The 18,648-nt window shown below is 41.2% G+C and overlaps 1 protein-coding gene across 7 annotated transcripts in view; it reads left to right on the forward strand.

Moving 5' to 3' along the window:
* CREB5 (cAMP responsive element binding protein 5) overlaps nt 1-18,648 on the forward strand; it is a 262,913-nt gene that overhangs the window by 146,579 nt on the left and 97,686 nt on the right. The window contains exon 1 of one of the 7 annotated variants that reach the window (XM_033065390.1): nt 13,923-13,997. The exons of the other annotated variants lie outside the window; for them this stretch is intronic. Within the exon in view, the coding sequence (XP_032921281.1) occupies nt 13,951-13,997 (47 nt within the window). The 5' untranslated portion in view covers nt 13,923-13,950. Of the gene's footprint in view, nt 1-13,922; nt 13,998-18,648 lie in introns of those variants that run through there. 7 annotated transcript variants of the gene reach the window in all.

Below are 18,648 nucleotides of genomic sequence, written 5' to 3' on the forward strand. Positions count from 1 at the left end.
CCCTGAACTCAGCAGCTGAACAGGTACCCAGCTGATGAGAAAATCTCCAGGAAAACTTGGTGTGTTTCTTGAGGTCATGTATAAACACTGGGGAATGTCTTCCTTTTCCCATTTACCCATTCTTTACCCTTTTTCTTCTTCAAACAAAAAAGTATCTGACACTTCCACAAGCATTAATAAATCTTTTGTTGTTTGTAGCATTGTTTATTGACTTAGATGTGAAACTCAGATCTTCTCAGTGACTTTTTGAGGAAAGAATGGTATAAAACTCTGGTTACATCTACATTAAAAAAAAGCCAAGTGAGCCAGATCACAAAACTAATTTTGCTTAGAAAACTTAAGAATGGGTAATTTTTGCAGTCATCCCCCTAAAATCGTGGCACAGTTTTTTAAGCCTATTTAATGTCATGTGTTTTAAGCTTTTTTTGGTGGGGTGGAATTATTGATTTAAAGTTAATATAAATAGGAAGAAATCCGTAATCCCAAAGCTATAAATATTTTGCTTTCATAAAAATTATGGAATCATTGAGCTATATGGCTGGAGGGGACTTCAATGTTCATCCAGTGCTCTGCCCAAAGTAGGATTAAATAACATCTACATCATTTCTGACAGAAATATCTTTAATGTGTTTTTGACAACCTCCAGAAATGCAGAGCACATATCCTATTGCTGTGCTTAACTCTATTCACTTTGAGACAAATTTTTCTTTCAGGCTAACTCAAACCCTCCCTGATGCAAAAGCAAAAGTTCCTTTTATTTTTGATTCCACTTAATGTAGAAATGGAGAGAGATATTTCTTCTTCTTTCTGTGTTCAGCAGCCTCTTGTGTATTTGAAAATGCATTATGTCCACCTCTGCCTTGTCTTCAGCAGAACAACCAGGTTGCTCAGTCCATCCTTAGTCATCTTCTAAACTTCAGAGTACTCCAGCTGTCCAAAGCTTCTCCTCTGCCTGATTCCCCCTTTAGCTAGGAACAACACCTAAAAATGGATGTGATACTTCTAATGGGACCTAATGAAGCAAAGGAAAGGATTCATACACTTGTGTTCAAAAATTTGGGTAGGAAATAAAAAATTCACATCCTATTGGTGAGCACCAAGAAGACCAGCAACACTTACAGATGGTTCCCATTTGAAATGCAATGTTTGCCACTGAAAAGCTAGAAATAAATTCTTTCAGCTTGTCCAAACTAAGGGAACTCTGCAGAGAGGATTGCTCAGCAGCAATGACTCCTTTGTTTTCAATTGCAGAATCCATATAATCACTAATAAATCATGACGGTGTGACAAATGACCCATCTCAGCTGAGGACCCTGCCTGAAACCCCATTTGGTTAATGGTGTTGCACCTACCAAGGTTTCTGCTGGAGTGGCTGGTTCAGAGCTGACTCCAGGGGAAGTGTGCCACCTACTGAATCACCAGCTCTGCTTCCTGAAGCACCCTGGGATTTCCTTGGAGGGCTCCCAAATGCATTTGGCCAAGACCAACCCTGTTTAGCTTATGAGAGCAGACCAGATCACAGCCTGAGGCTGTTATGGCTGCTGGCCATATTACTCATTGGGGATGTTTAGTCATGTATCTCTATGAAGGGAGACCATATTGCATTAAATGTCTCAAGTTAGTTCTGCATATATTGTTTGTAAATTGCTTTGTGAGCCTTTCTGAGTGGAAAGAGCTGCATATGTATAAAATATTAAGACTTAATGGAGTGTATATAACATGTATGTATACTTTGAGGTAGTTTTTATAATAACCATTCATGTATAGCTGTGTCATTGAAAATGTAATAAAACAGAGCAGGAAGGCAGCCTCTCAAGTTCTGCTGTTTCAGTTCTGAATTATTCAGATTTAACTGTTGAAAGTCTGGCTTTGATACTTAAAAGTTGCTAAATTTCAGCAGCATGGTTGTTTAAATCCAACAGAAGTGAATACTGGGATAAACACTGTACAGCTTACATTAATTGGAGCACAATTCCACTCAACTGCAATAAGTCCTTATTGATACTTTATTATTTATACATTCACAAATGGTAGATGTCTTTGCATTGACACACCTCATTTTCTCACCCCTCTCCAATAGATAACTTACAGTAGTACGGTACAAGTCTCCCAGTATTAGGAAGAGTTATAATCTTAAGAGAGTGGATGCTGCTATATTGAATGAGATATTTGCTCCCTCTCTCTAACTTTTGCAGGGGATAAGATTTAGGCAAAACAGACACTGCTAGCTGAGTGTCCTCACTATAGGGTGGACTATTACAGTTAGTCAGGTTTCAAAAGTACAGATAAACCCCAACAACTACAAACCAGAATGCTTTATACCTCTGTCTAAATTACAAACTTGACATTAATTCTTTTAGTCTCTTTTAGAGGTATTAGTATAGGTACTAGCCGTAAAATATGTGTTGTCTTCTGCGAACAGTCTCTGATCCTGATATTAGTACTCCTTATGCCTTCCCTGTCTGCAGTCTTTGCCTCATTGTACCCCTGCTCTGAGTGTGTTCAGCAGGAATTGAAAATAAAAAAGCATTAAAGAACTGCTGGCACCTTGTGGTAAATGTTTGAAAAACATTTTTAGCAGCAGTTTAGACTGTAAAACAAATGAATTTTATCAGCCATTAAAACTATTCTGATGAAAAAGGGATCCATATTATTTTATTCTTCTTATATTATTTCTTCGCCTTCTATGATCCTTCAATCCATTTTCTGCCTGCTGCCTACAACCCTACCTGGCACATGTTAAAAATAAAAAAGCTTTTTTAAAAAGCAGTTTACAAAGTTACAGCAGGCCTGGATGCTTCCAAATGTCATAATTTTGTTTGCAAGACTACTGAGTGAGAGGCAAGACTACTGGGCCAGAGCAGATTTGTATGCAGGAAAGAAAGCTTAGCTCAATGGAAATATGTTTAGGCAGAGAAGATAACTCAGATGTTTCCTTGTGCTGTTTTTGCTTCTTATTAGCTCAATGCAGACAGGCAATATGAAAGATGTGACTTGGGTGGGATTTGAAAAAAGCAGTGCAGTGATTTAGTGAACTAAGTTGGGAGGTTTTACGCAGGAAAAAGAAAAATGAGACTTCAAGGAACCTTATTTCAAGAAAAGAGATGGGGTGGAAAGGGACAGAACTACAAAAGTCACAGATGTAGCCTAGAGTAGGCCAAGTAAGTGAGAACAGGAAGAATAAAATTGGTATCATAGACCAGGAGAGACAACAGGTTAGATCAAATATATGTGTGAAGAAGACAAAACAGAAAGCTCTTATATGAAAACATTTCTTTTTCATGAGCTGAGCTGTGTTTCAGACAGTATATCAGCCTGTCTCTCATCTGTGCTTGTTTCTAAATTCACTAGCACTCTGCACTTTACAGACCTTTTTTTTCTATAAATTTTTTATAGAAGCCAGGTTAGCTGAAATGAAAGATGGAGTTGTTTTTCTTAGGCGCATGATTTCAAGCTTAGCGAGAAAACTTGGGGGAAATATAATTGGCTTCTGAAGGGCTTCACCAAATAAAATCTAATTTTTATCAATGCCCTTTTAAGTATTTTTTTAGTGGACTGCTTTCATGGCAAAGTTCAATTTTGTTCCCAGGGTTTCTGACTGAGCAACTTTTTACACGTTTGCTATCGTTATAAAAGACAGACAAAATGGTTTAAGGAAATATTTTTAAAAATATTCATTATCTGGCAAAGACTAAGCCTGCTGTATTTCAGCCTAAAAAGGGAAAGTTTTGGAAGTTTAAAAATTAACTAAAAAAGGGAGATAGAATAAAAATGAAGGTACAACTGTCAACATAAGTTTTCATGTCATTCATCCTGCATCTTTTAAAAAATTCAACTTCGTCTTTTTACATAATCACATTTACTATTTATGCATAATGCTTTCTGTATGATATCTGTTATCTAGGTGGGTGTTTGTGAGAATTATGCCCCTACATATGGGTGTTATGAGCACAGCAGTGAGGCAGGTGAAATCAAAGCCGTCACAACCTAGAATTAATCCTGGTTTTGCTCTGTATTTACCCAGTTGGCTCTCAATTGACTAAATCTTTGGAGCTGCTTTTGGGTAGCTGCAGCTTGCATTTCTTTTACAGTACTTGCAAGTATTTAATATGTTTTTGTTTGAGCACTATGGAAATGCTGACCAGCTAAGGAATGAGATGCAACTGAATAGAGATTTTCTGACTTGACTCCAAAACATAGATGACCAAGAACCTTATAAGCTATCCTGGGTGAAAGTTAGGTGATGACTGTGAGGGCTGCCCATCTTTATATCTCTTTAAGGCTGGAGACACTGAATAGCTAACAGATAATCAAAGCAAAATAAAAACACGAGAAAGTGGAGACATATTAACTGACCAATAAAAATAATAACATTCATGATAATCAAGCAACCAAACTGTAGCTTGTGCTCTGAACCTTGCCAAATTTGGGGCTGCTGGCAAGCCACCAAGAATAGCACATCCAACAGACAAGGGCCCCTCATCTGAGAGAGCCTTGCTGCAGTCTCCACAGAGCTTTGCCCTATGAACTGACAGCAAGAGCATCCCAGCTGCTCTGAGCAAACAGCATGGGATCGCTGGGAAGGGACACTCAGCCCAACTTGTGAGCTGTGTGAACTGAGATTAAATGAAGGGACTCAGTTGTTATTTAGTAAAAACAGTTTCCTAGGTTACCTCGGAGTAATTTTTACTGTGTTGGTATGATGTAATCAGCTGGTTTAATATTTAAAGCTAGTAAAATATGTGCATATAATTTTTTTTAAAAAAAGATGTGCCTAATCACTTTCATTTTGCACCCACTTAGCTCAATATTAATTGTTTGCGTTGGCTGAGGATTTACAAACAGGCTTAGGAGTGGAATAATTTAGATTTCTACATCTGATGGCCTGAAAGTTAGAGGGAGTGAAGAGTTTTGTCAGACTCCTAGATCTTTCCTCCCACACATGCTGGCCACCAGATAAATCATGTGTATGAGTTTATAGTGGAGTCAGTGCTGGATGTTAAGCAACACCCAGAAGTGAAGTTCTTGAAATAATTTCCTGTGAAAGCAACAGTAGACAGATTTGTAATCACAGATCACGACATTAATCAAGTAAACAAACCATCCATTTTTTCCTGTGACATTATTGAAATCCCTTTTAGGAACACTGAAAATTGTACATAATGACACTGCCTAATAACAAGCATAACTGGAGCAAAATGGTATGCAGTGCAGGCAGCTTCTCAGGTCTGTGGAGCACAGATGTAAAATTCCTCTCTAAAATGTGCTGAGTGCCAGCAGACATCTGAAATACTGCTTAAATATTCTAGTAGTATTAATGCAACTACTTATCTCCGTTGTAATTAAAACATTTTTCCTCTTTCAATTTTTACAAAAAATTGCTTACTGCACTCTGTCAGCCAAGAGGAATTTCAGGCAGGGCTGAGAGTGAACCTGTAAGCAAGGGTAAACTTTGTCCTGCACTGTTATTCACTCTGACAAATTCCCACTCAGTAAAAGCTGCTGACAGCTGCAGACTGCTCGACAACTGCAGCTAATGTGGAGGAGTCTGTCCTAGGAAATAGGACAGGTAGGCTTCACTCAATGTGTTTTAAAATGAGGTTTGCAGGAGGGGAGAGAACTGTGTGGTGTGGAAAGGGAAAGGGACAGGCAAGGGGAGACTGCTTGTAGGGCTACAAGTGTCCAGTATAGTCCTGATTTGGTTTAGTATTATGCTATCATTAATGATGGCAGGGAAACTGTATTAAGTCCTGGTGGTGATGCAGGCTTAGGAGATTTTGGCAATACTGAGACCTGGATATCATACCAAAGAATCAAGAAAGCAAAAAGAAAACAAAAAAAGGAAAAACATCCCAAAAACCATGGATGAGCTTTGAGTACTGAAGTAATGGCAATGGAATGAAATTCAGTATTAAAAAATGCAAGGCTGTGCCTGGGGGGACTAATAAAAATTTCTAGAAGCAGAAGAAGAAGCTGGGAGCTCATCATCTGGAAATGTCTATGTAGGAGGAGGGCTCACGGATTGGAGTGAGTGGTCATGGAGTGGCAGCAAGCTCCTGTGATGATTTGCTCATTTCCTAGGAGCTAGTACTTGTGAATAACACTGCATCAGGAAGATGACTTTCCAGAGGGGATGGGAAGTATTAGATGGCATGGTGGATTGATCTGGAGCTAGCTTTTAATACTGATGAAAACATGCTAGGGAAGGTGGGTGAAGGTTTCAGGTAAGGAAAACTTAGGTGATTAAGGAATACACAGAGAGATTGACATGCTCAGCAAAAAGGGCTGGGAAAAAGGTCTTTGCAGCAGGAGTCTGGGCAGATATGAAAGGTACAATTACGTTGGTAAAAGCCAGAGAAAAGGATGTTGCAACTATTGGCGTGCAGGGTGGTGAGACATATGTTCCGGTTATGAAGCAATTACAAGAATATATAAGCCCTCAAGTGTTTTCAAACTAAGTTCAGGTTGGCATTCCATGTAGAATAATTAACATACAAAAGCTTGAACACAAAGAATGAAGACAGTAGAAAAATTGTAAATCCTAAGAAATTAAATTCATGCTACTCGAAAGGAGGAAAGAAAGGGGAAGTTTTGGGCAGACAAGAGAGAAAGAGTAAAGACTAAGGGTTTGGAAGGTCAAAAACTGATGGGCAGATCCCAGCTAAGAGGGGAAACCAACTGAAATGCTGCTTCTTTTACATCAAGACTACTCAGTTATAATCACAGAAATGTTCTCTTATGTTATTGGGCTGTGATTGAACTCTGCAGGTTCTCAGATGAGTTAGTCATCATTTTTTTAATCTGTTTATCCTGTTTTCATAATAAATATTGTTTTTCCCCTTTAAGCAAGTTTAAAATTTAGTTTGTTGTTTGTTTTTCTTTAAATTGACCTGTGGGTTATTTTTCCACCTGGTGTACTTTTTCCAATACAGAATTTACAGAAGTGCCTCGTTTGTATGGGCTGCAGTCACTAAGGACAGCCAGAACCATTTGGGTTTGTACAGCAGCAGGAACAAGCTAGTGTTAGAGGGTATCCAAGCAGAAGACTGTCTAAATCCAGCAGAAACAGGTTGTGTAGAATGTGTACATACTCACTGGGTACTTCAGAGTACATGCATGTTTTGTACAGATACTTTTTTATTCTGGATTTGTTTGGTTTTTTTGCGCAAGAATGGAAAAGCTGTATGTTTTGATTCATAGAAACTCGTGTCGAAACTAAAGCAGCATCCTGCAGCACTGAATGTGAAAGTGAAGTTAGAAATTGTTTCTCTTTCATTTATCATCACAGGAAAACTAGTGGTGTAACTCTGACTCTGATGCTTTCCAGTCAGTCCTGGAAGGATGTATCTGAGTGTCTGCAAGAGATTTCTTTGGTTTTAATATATTTGGAATTAATAGATAGCCATACTTTTTCAGAAGGAAAGCATTGGAAGACTAAACAAGGATGTAAATTCTAAAACCATAAGTGGGTACAGATGGACCTCACTTGATTTCATGAAGGATCTATCAGATAATGATTCTGTAGCTGGAGAAGTTTCTATGAAGGAAACTGAAATGGGATTTCCTGGTTAGGTCCTATTTAAATAAAAATTAAAAAAAAAAGGAAAATACATTATTATTCCCTTTAAAAAATCTAATCATGTAATAACTTTATATTATCAACTACAGAATTTTAATTCTTATGACAGTGGAAACTTTACATGACATTATGTTTCAATGAAAGTCACTGCAAACAGGGAATTGCAGCTGACCCTTGCTTGTGGCTGCATCACAGTTTCTGCGCCACAGACCTGTGTGATTTTTAAGAAACATCAAAAAATTCTAATTTGCACAAGAAGAGGGTGGTGTTTAGGTGTTAAGATTCTAGATATAAATTAATTCCAGATTCTTGGATAAAGCTAAGAGTAAAATGGTACCTCCTGGATCATGAATTTTCATCATCCTGATAGTGATTGAATGCTGTAAAGCCTGTGTGTGAGGATGAACCAGGATCAACAGAATTACTTGGCTACTTGTAATTCATGGAACTCCAAAGCTTAAGTCAGTTTGTTCAGCAAGAGTCCAGAAAAATTTCCTAGTGGACTGTTATAGCTGTTCATTTTCAAGGAGGAAATATTGTTCTATCAACTGGATTACTAACAAACGAGGGTGTATCTTTAAAAACAAATTATCTTGTGTATGTTCTTATCGAATAGCACTGTGAATTTGTCCTGCTGTAATGAAGTTGATCTGAGTCCGAGCACTCTCCTTTTCCAATTGGAACTGAGTTCCAGATACTTGCCTATTTTAAAAAAAAGTTTCATTAGAACATTAATTTTTGTTATCATGCTGAAGTATAAAGATGAGAGCTAACAAAAATGCATGGAGATGACAGTTTAGGGGAAGAGTAAAATTTGGTTCAGTGCTAAAACTTGTTTTAGAGCTGTACTATTTATTTTTCAGTGCTTACCATACTGTACTTCAGAGCACGTATTTTTAATTACAGCACGTAAGTTTTCTCTTTTAATGCAAATTTTGCTATTTCAGCTCAGTTTTCTGTCTGCTAGAAGTAAAATGAAGAAAGACCATAAAAACCAGACCCTTTTTCCTATTACAGTCTTTGAGATGCAGCTATATGTGATAAAGTTTTCACTGTGTCCAAGACAAAGCCTGTAGAGTTTTGATTAAAGATTAAGATATTTGAGATCTAAGGTCAAGATATTTAGTGTAGATGTATGGCAAAGCTTCTTTGAGCAATTCTAAAAAGAGCAGTGGCTCCACATTTTGAACATTTTGACATATTAATTATCTGTTTCAGTAATTAGAATCGCAGTGGGAGAAGGAACCTCCTATTCATTATGCATGAATATTAAAAATTAAATGATTTTTTTTTTTTTGCCTAATTGCAGCTGTTTGCCTCTGTCCTTAGTCAACATCTTCCCTCTGCCCTCCTGTGCTGTTGGCTGTCTGTGATCTCCCATGTTGGGGTTAACTGCACCACGTGATTTTTCCATGGTCGGCCTGCAAGATGCTTTGGGATCTTTCAGGGTAGAAGGTTCTACTGGAATGCAAAACATTATTAATTGTTTGGTATAAATTGCTACATTATTCGTCTTGGGTATTTGTGGTTTACAGCTCCAGTAAAAGAGGAGGCTGCTCACACTGCATGACTCAGTGATATGTAACGGGATACAAAGCTCTTCACTTCCAGATCGGCCACTTGCCACTGGCCTCATGGCTATCTGGCAAGTATAAAGTAGGCTATTCTATTTCCTAGTAAGTTGAATGTTGCCAGCACAAACCCCCTCATGATCCCAAATGGCTTTAATGTGCTTACAACTGTTAGTGAGAAAGTTTTTCTTGAGATAATTCATGAAGATTCATTGCCAAAATGTTTGGGGAAGTCTACTGGCCATCATGCCCATTGCATATTTCTGTCTCCAGAGAAGTTGGACCCAAACTTTGGCAGTTCTTCTTCCTTAAATATTTTCAGTGAGGTGTTTCTAATGTAGCAGCACATTTGAGCATGTGTGTGAGAGTGGGAGATCTTTGTTCCAGGTTTCATTTAGGCTTCATTCAATCCAGCGTCTTAGAATGCTTATGTTCAAAAAATCTGGGCAGTTCTCACAAAGGATATTTCTAGATATTTTATTTCATTACAATTCATAGGAAAACCTTTGATACAGCTCAATAGTGAGCTCTTTGATCTGAGTGTTCTTAAACAAAGAACGTATTTTTTTTAAGAACCAAAGTGACTTTAGAACATGTACCCCATTTTCTTATGAGCAACTTGAAGAATCCACTCTTAGCATTGCTTTCCTTTACTTTCTTCTGAAATTGTGGATATTTACATTTTTATGTCCTTGCTAGTGACAACTATCCTGCCCAGACAGCCCCCCTTGTGCAGACAGTCCCTCTGTCCTCCACAAAAACATGGGACACCCAAGTTGAACTAAATGCTGAATACCACCACATGGGTTTGCAGTGGTCTGTAACTGAAAAGGTTCACTGGAAGCAATTTGCAAAGAAATCCTTAGGAAACCACCTGGATGGTTATTTTAAATTAAAAAAGGAAGAGATGCCACTTTAAAAAAATAATTTTTAATACTGGGTTTAAGGTTCCATACATGTGATAGTCATTAAAGCTTATTTAACCCTGAAATTATCTGGCCTCTTTAATTCCACAGGGACTGTAGGGCTCTTGGGTTAGAAATGAAAAATAATGTCAGAACGAAAATGAGACTTTCCTGAGTGCAGGACCATTATTACAGAATATTTTCTTAATCAAGCCTTTTTAAGTGCCAAGCAGTGGAGGAAAAAAGTAATCAGGTTATGCTGCTTTTATCCACAGGGTCTTTGCTGATGCTTTGGACCACTGATTGGCACAGGCAAAAGTCAGTGCCAAAGGCTGGATGAGACACACTCACCTAAAATGCGTGTGGGACCTGCGATTTGTCCATCCACAATCTCAAGTGCAGTACACCCAGTTCCTTTCTACAATACGCATTTGGGATAATCCCAGTGCACTCTGACGTTTGGGCTCTCAAAAGTCAGAGCTTTCTGGTTGTTGAGACTGGAAACTTTCAGCAGCAGCAGTGATTTTTGTCAAGTTTCAGTTACACCAAACATCTGTGGTGTGCCCCACCACCCTTTCCCCAAGGATGAAACATTCTGCAGGGAGGGTGTTGCAAGAATTCCTGAACTAGACAGCTAAGCTGGAGTCATAACTGTCCTGGCCAGGGCCCTAGTTTGAAGAAGGCTCCCATTAGAATTAAAACATCCCATAACTCTCATCACAACAGCCCTATTCTTGATGAACATGGAAATTTAAGGCTGGGGTTGGAATGGGGGGAGAATGAAAAGACAGACAAGTAAACAGATAAAGAGGGAGCTCTTGCATGCAAGTGGAATTTCCTCTGAGCACAGGACATTCTTTATCATTAACTGGTCTGTCACAGGAAGGAAAAGGGGAAAACAGTGCTTCCTGTTAGGGGGAAGAAAAAATCAATAGGCTTTGGAAATACCTGCCTGGAAAGAACTTTTTGTTTTCCCATCAGCAAGAACAAATAAGTTTTTAACTCCTTTGGAGCATGATGTCTGTTTTAAAACACTTTATTTCTTGAAATAAGACTTCAGTGTAAACATGTAATTTAGAAATGCAGTTCAGACTTCTTTGATCTTTCTTGTTCATTTCAGAAAATCCTCTCACTCTTGGAAATATCTTGTATAAGACACTGTTTTGAAAGCAGTTTAATTCTTCTAAGTTTGTGTCTATGAAAGTAATAATAATTGGAAGGGCCATTTGCCATACACGCACCGTCACTCCTGTGACATTATGGTTAAGATGCTCACAGATGGGCAATGGATCTGCTATTGCTTCTGGTGAACAAAATTTCCTTTTGGAAAGAGAAGACTTGCCAAGCAAGTGCTCAAAGCCTCAGGAGGATAGTGAACTACCCTGCAGCTCCTGCATCATCTCTTTGGCTGCATTTTGCATTGAATATCTATGGTGGTAGAAGTGTGGGTTTTTCAGAAGGGTGACAAGAGGACCAAAGACTGCAGGAATGGATGTATGTGCACAAGCAGCCCCATGGTAACCTGAGTTGCACAGGGTAATCCTTTTCCTCTTAAGGTGGTAGCTTCCTTCATTGCAAAACTGGACCTGGGGATTTAAAGTTGTGCCTCAGTTGTAGCCACATTCCTGTGTTCCGAGCCAGGGATCTGTCCTGGGCCCATGACAAAGTTTACAGCAGTGCCAGTGGAGAACTGAATGAGCAGAAGCTATGTAATCCAGCAGTGTCAATGTAAGAAGACAGAATAAAAACAAGGAAAGAAGGAAGATGACCTCTTAGGCATGCACAGAAAAAGGGGTGAAAGTTTCATTTTTTTAAATGGAGAGGGAGAAGTGGGAGAAGCTTAAAATGGAACTATCAGCAAGGCTGGAATTAAAAGAGGGCTTTAGGAATGATCTAACTTTTATTTTATTACATGACAGAAGACAAAAAATCAATAGCTGGTAATTCAGACATAAATGAGTTATACAGGCCATTGACACAATGGACCAAACTTTATAACAACCACATCTGATGCTGTCAAGCCACAGGCTTCAGTGGCGCCAGTAATAATTATGGCTGATCACCTCTAATTCAGAGCTGCCTTGCTTGATAAAGGTGTCACTCTGAGTGGCTGCAGCATCAGTATCAATTGAGGATGTCATCCAGCAGGTCAGGTTGCTGCGGAGAACTGTTTTTTTTAACTGAATAGGACAAACCCTTAATTTTCTCCTCCTCCCATTCTGACTGTAAAAATCGTATCTATCTTAAACAAAAAATCATTTGAATTCGTGACTAAATCTACTTGAATTCAAGATCAAACTGTGACAGAAGCCAGTAGTGTTGATCCATAGAAATATATTCTAATGATAATTTAAAACCGTGAGAGCATTCTCAGGAGGAGACTTTGGTACTTTACAATAATCTCTGTTGCACTGCTGATGTGATCAATGAAAGAACCCACCCCCAAAAAAACCCCAGTGTGGCAAAATGCTGCTAGGCAATAGAAATTGATTTTCCATAAACTCACATCATCATAAGGAAGAAAGGGAGGCACACTGACTTTGCTATTTTCCCACTGTTTTCTAAATTTGAGGGGCATAAGTGCACCCACTGAGTGTTGGAAAACTGAGTTTTACTCAGAGATATGAAGCAAAGTGGCTTTGTGAAATAATTCTTGATCTATAAAGAAAAGAGACACTTTAAAATACCTCTACGGTGTTTCACGTGCCATTAATACTTACATCTGCAGTTTGATGTTGAAACTAGTAGTCTTTGAATTTCTCAGGGATGCTCTGTGTGCTGAGACATTTTCATTTACTATGATTATTATTATGATTATTGTTACTTAGGCTTTGCATTCTTTTGTGGACCAGCTGGTTGGTACTGCTACAATCAATTGGGAGTGATGAACAGTGAGAAAGCCCTCTGTGGGGGAGGACATGAGAGGTATTTCAGCCACAGCCGCTGTAGCGTTTAACATCAGGAGCACTTCGATCAGGCACAGCACTTTCCTCCACGATAGCTTATCCTTGCGTGAGTGAAAGTTTATTATAAGTTCCATTTAGAAACGTTCTCTAAAGAAACCAGACTTGTGAGTGAAACACGGGAAAGGCAGTGAGAGCAGCACAGCAGTGAGTTAGTCATAAGCTCGCTGTGCTGTATGGCTTTTCTGGTACTTTTTTCCTGTTTTGGGGAAAGAAGGTGCCTTGCACCTGTGTGTTTGCAAACGGTGCAAGAAACAGCCCGCTCGTTTTCCTTCAGAAACCAGGGCGCAATTCCAGCTGTGCTCTGCTGAGGCAGAGAAATCCCGGTGCAAGGCAGAGCCTGCCAAGCAGCGCTCTCCATCCCCAGACCCCCACACCCACCCGCTGCTCCCCGGCTCCTCCTGCGCTCCTCACTCAGGCTCCATCCCGTGCTCGTCCGGCCGCACCTGCCCGCGGCGCGGGCGGGATGCGGGATGCGGGATGCGGGATGCGGGATGCGGGATGCGGGATGCGGGATGGGCTCGGGAGCGACGCGCGGCGCTCCCCGCTCCATCCTGCCGGCCCCGCGCCTGCTCCCAGGGTTTTCCTGCGCTCCGTAGGCCCTTCGCAGGCAGCACTGTTTCTCTCTCTGTTTACTCGTTTCCAATGGCAATTGCACCACTGAGTCTCAGTACGTCTGGAACTTGGCCTGGGGCTGTTTTGGTTACATTGAAGTTTTTGCTTCAGCGCTGCCAGATTTAAATGGTGACTTCACCAGCACTGAGCTAAAAAGGAGAAAAGGGGAGGAGGGAGGTAGTGCAGCGAGCGGGAGCGAGGGAGAGGGCCAGGGCATTACATCATCGCTTGGACGGGAATCAAATGGGAAGGATATGACTCACTCGGGCTAGTTAAGCTTTGGCTCAAGTTCTACATACACTCATTCCAGGGCTCTCATGTTCTGCACCTCAGCAGGGAATTCAGGCTCAGTGATGTCCATGAGGTTTGTTTTTAATTTTCTTTTCCTTTTCTGATTTCTATATAGTTTCCCCCCCTCCTCGCCTTCCTCCTTCTTCTCTCCTCCTCCCCTCCCGAGTCCCCCTTTCCCACTCTTTTCCACTTCTACAGAGTTTGTTTTCTGGTGCGTGTAACCCCAGCTCCTAGGAGCAGAAGCTGTTTTTTTCGACCAAACCAAACCCAAACAAGGAGCACAGCAAACTTGAGAGAAGTTTGGTAGTTTGTTGTGGTTTGGTGTGTCCCCCCCCATCATTATGTTGTTCCTAATCGGAGGAGACAGGGAGAGAGTTAAAATGCGGGAACCAATCGCTTGGACGGTGATGTAATGCTGGAACTGCAGGGTTGTTAAGTAATGTGAGAGGAAGGGGGTCAGGGTTGCAAAGCATTTACCTGCTGTCAAGGGGCTTTAAGTTTATTATCAATTGCAGTGACTGTAACTGGCTTCAGACTGCACTCTCTAATTATTCGCAGACTCCCCTTTTTTTATCTTTTATTATTAAAAGTAAAACTATATTACGGTATTTTAAAAAATGTGATATTATCACAGCTGCGAATTATTTTCCACCGGGGTTTTTTGATATTTTTTAAATGGCTTGAAACTGGATGTCTCTTTCACGAAAAGCCCGGAGAGTGCAAAAAGAAAAGAGAGGCAAAAAGGGGTGGTTCTTCGAGCGTGGCTGGCGAATTTGAAACTGTTTGAAGAAAGCAGTTCAGCCTCTGCCTAGCAGAGCGAGTAAAAGCTTCTACTGTTGGAAATCCGCTGTAGAAAATAAAGCGTTCAAGGGAGGCAGTTTGCAGAGCTCATCTCAACGAGCCTCAGCTTTTCATCCCTAACACTTGCCAGCAGTGTTCTGATCCTCAGCTTACCCCAGGCTCGTGGATGTCTCACCTCTGCTGGGATCACAGAGGTCCCGACCCTGCACAGCCCTCCTGTCACGGTTCTGCTCTCTAGAACTGTCCCAGGGTCCTGGGGCACCTGCTTACGTGGATTTCCTTTGCAGGACAGAGCACTGTGCTTGTCTTGTTAAGTCTGTCAGTCTCCCTACAGACCTTTTAGTCTTTTTTCCACATAGCTGACAGTCTCTAGGTCTGTGTGGAGTGAGGAAAGGTATCTCTTCCCCAAGTTCACTGTGGATACTTTGCTCTTAGGGTGGACCACAGATTTTAACACTAAGCCCCTGCTTGGGCATTGGTTGTGTTTAGACGTGGGATGAATGCGAGCTATCAGGTGTGTGTTGGTGTCCTGAGGATACTCGTTCTGCTCGGAGGAGCTCTGCATCAGGTTTCTGTGTCAAGAGCTGTCTGCTTGTAAGGAAAGACTCTCAGAAGTGCCTCTTTCAAAGGGAATTTTTGTCTCTCAGGGAAGCACTGTATTGGTACCCGGTAGAATTGCAGTGAACTACAGATTTGCTTAGTTAACTAAAGATAGCCTTAAACATGCTTTTGAGGGTTTAGTGATTTTGTTTTTAACAACTTTTATTGGGGACTGACTGAGCAAAATAACAACAGTGTTGTTCTGTGGTTGGTGGCAAAACCTCCCCTTTTCCTTCTGAACAAGACAACAACCCGTGACCATGTCTTCTGGTAGCCCTCTGCAAAGCCATCTTATGTCGACCTGTTACGTTCCTGCACTTAATTCACACGTTTTCCCTAAGTGCCCTGATTTTCAAGCTCCTTGGTCAACTGCTCAAGCACAAGCAATTGCTCAGGGGCCAAAGGTGTATCCTTTGGGAGCCAGGTTGGGCCGCGCCCGGCCCCTGTTGCAGTGCAGATACACCATATGGACTGGATTGCGCAGTGCTCTGCTGAGGAGGTGTGGGTTGAGGAGGGAGCTGTGCTGCTGCAGGAGCTCCCGTAGGATTTCTGACTCATACTTTCTCCTAGAAATGTTGGGAAGTGCAGTTCCACAGACCTTCAGAATAAAGTGTAGTAGATTCTTCCCTTTGCCTGCCTGCTTTAGATGCTGGGATGGACTTGTCTTCACTCTTTCCCTTCCTGCCTTTTCTGGCTGGAGGCTTTGTTCAGGACAAGTCTGTCAGTGTTGTCCTAGGACAGTGTCTAGCCATGCTGGCAAGATGCTGAGTAGAGGATAACAGACTGTCACACTCCATCCTTCCTCTGCAGAAATGCATCCCTGCTATTTCTTTTATAAAAACACACGTAAAATACGCTGTGCGGCGTGGCCCGAAAGTCTTTGGGTATCGGATTGCATTCCACAGGGGATCAGAGTCTCACTTGTTTGGTACCAGCTATTAACATGTCACCTGTCTGGAAGGGCAGCAAAATAGAACGTCTTGGTGCTCTGGACAGTGTGGACTGACTGATGACCCTGCTGTGTACTCAAACTTTCACAAATTCCCCACCCTGCTGATTCACACTCAGTGAAGTTGGGTAGAGGGTGTAAAGATGTAAATCCTTCTTGCCTTGCAAAAGTGCACTTCAACTCTAAGCTACAATTTACTGCTGCTATTTCACTGATTTCAACACAGCGCCACAGCAAAAGCAGTTGTAAAAGCTTCTTTCAAAAAGCTGCAGCTGTGAATTCCGTATGCATACACACACAGGTGTGTGTGTGTGTGTGTATGAGTGTATTGGTTGTTGAAGCAACAAAATATATAATTAATGAAGTATAACTGTCCAGATGAGAGTCAGGCAGCTCTGGTTGTGCTTGACAGGTGCTATTAAAATGCATTCTCTTTTTGGACAACAACAGAAAAAGGAAAGTAGCTGCTCATTTGGATTCCTCTGCTGCTAGTTGCTGGGACCCAATGTGCAGGTTTGCCAGTGGGCTTGCAGCTTCGTGGTCAGAGGTCATCAGCCCCGACAGTCAAGTTCCACACATTTGAAGCTGGGTCTTTTGGCAAGAGGATTTTCTTGTTGAAGGATGATATCTTTAGGGACCTAGTTTTTAAACAGCAGCCAAGAGAAATGTTAACAGTGCTCTGAAAATGAGCATCAGAAGATCTGTTCAGAAGCACATGTAACCTGTCAAACAAACCAGAGGCCAAACACGCCAGAGCTTGGGAGTGATGTTTGCACTGGAGAGCCAACTGTGCGTGGTCGACCTGTGAAGAAAGACAATCTGCTCCTAGCAGAGCCCGGCTGGATGAGTCCCAGTACATTTTCCCCACCAAGATCCCAAGTAACATTTCCGCCTGTGTTGCTGGATGTATGCATTGGCAGAATATCCACTCTATAAGCTGTGTGATTTTAAACCATAATTTGGTGCTCCTTAGCTGGTCTCTGCATGCTCAAAAGAATTGGCTCTGTTGTTGCGGTACAAAAGCAAGAGGTAAATATCAGATGACTTGTTTTCATTTCACTGAATGTGTTGCCTCTGCTCCTGAATTCCACAGTTTCCCTAGCTCTAACTTGAGACCTTTCCCTTAAACCTTTTTGGAAGACTTGGTTGATGTTTGTGAACCCTGTGAAGCTTTCAGAGCTGGTGTCTCGTGTGCTGGGATCAGAGCAGGTCAGGTGTTGGACAGAGGTGGTGGCAGGGCTGGCTGCTCGTCGAGTTTTGGATGCAGCAGGCAGGAAGACCAAGTTGTTTCCTGCACATGGGTGGGGGTGCTGGGGCAAAGCAACCTCCTCTGCCCTTCCCCATCTCTCTGTACTCTCACCTTCCCACCCTTCTTTTGTTCGTCCTGCACATGCCTGGGCCGTGTTCAGCCCAAATTGTTGAGATCAGCTTTACTGAAAATTGCACTTCAGATCAAAATGTGAGTTAGGTTCCTCCAGTGTGAAGTGAATGCTGGGTCTTTCTCTGCAGCTACAGATAAACCAGATAGGAAGGTAATTACATCTCATTCCTATCTGACTCTCTTATTTACCATAATCTCTTTTAATCCCTTTGATACTCATCATAATAATGTTAATCTTAATGAACTCATTTGGTATTAATGCGGATGTGATTTGTAAGTTCAGAGCAGGCTTGCCATCCTTGTTTAGCGATCATTAATATCCACTTAACTCTGTTTATGCTCTCTTTCTCCTGCAAATGGACTTGCATATCTTTGTCTTCCACCTAGATGATGTGGCAATTCCCACAGTGGAACTCTCTTTCCACACTCAGGTTTGTATTTCCTTTCTGTTCTTCCTACTCACAAGATCCCAGAGCAACGAGCTGTTGGAAACACTGCATCCATCTACTAGTGTCTCTCTGTACCCTGTTGCTTAGTAATTTCTTCCACTTTTTACTTCAAAATTGAAGGAACCCTTATCCTCTTATTTCTCATTCATGTGGCATTCCTTCTGAGATCGCTTCAGAGATATTACCTTACTATAGCCCTTGTTTTATTGTCTCAGAGGGTGAACGAGCAAGAGACACAACCCCTCGTCCTGGCAAAGAGACAAATTATTTGTTGCTTACTACCATACTCTCCCCAAACGTTCTGTTTATGGGTGGGGTTTCCAAAAACAGTTTCCAGTGTGACCAGCCAATTTTAGTGAGTGAGGACTACATTTGGATGTTGAGCTTGATCCAAAGCTTATTGCAGTGAATGGGAGAGCTGAGCTGATGGGCTCGGGATAAAATCTGGGCAACTATCCTCTTTTCAATCCTTTGAGCACCCACGTATTTTTCAACATCTCTAGCTTTGGAATGTGCCCTCTTGAAGAACTACTTGTTCAGCCAC

Source organism: Catharus ustulatus, chromosome 1 (genome assembly GCF_009819885.2).
Source record: "Catharus ustulatus isolate bCatUst1 chromosome 1, bCatUst1.pri.v2, whole genome shotgun sequence".
NCBI classification, from domain to species: Eukaryota; Metazoa; Chordata; class Aves; order Passeriformes; family Turdidae; genus Catharus; species Catharus ustulatus.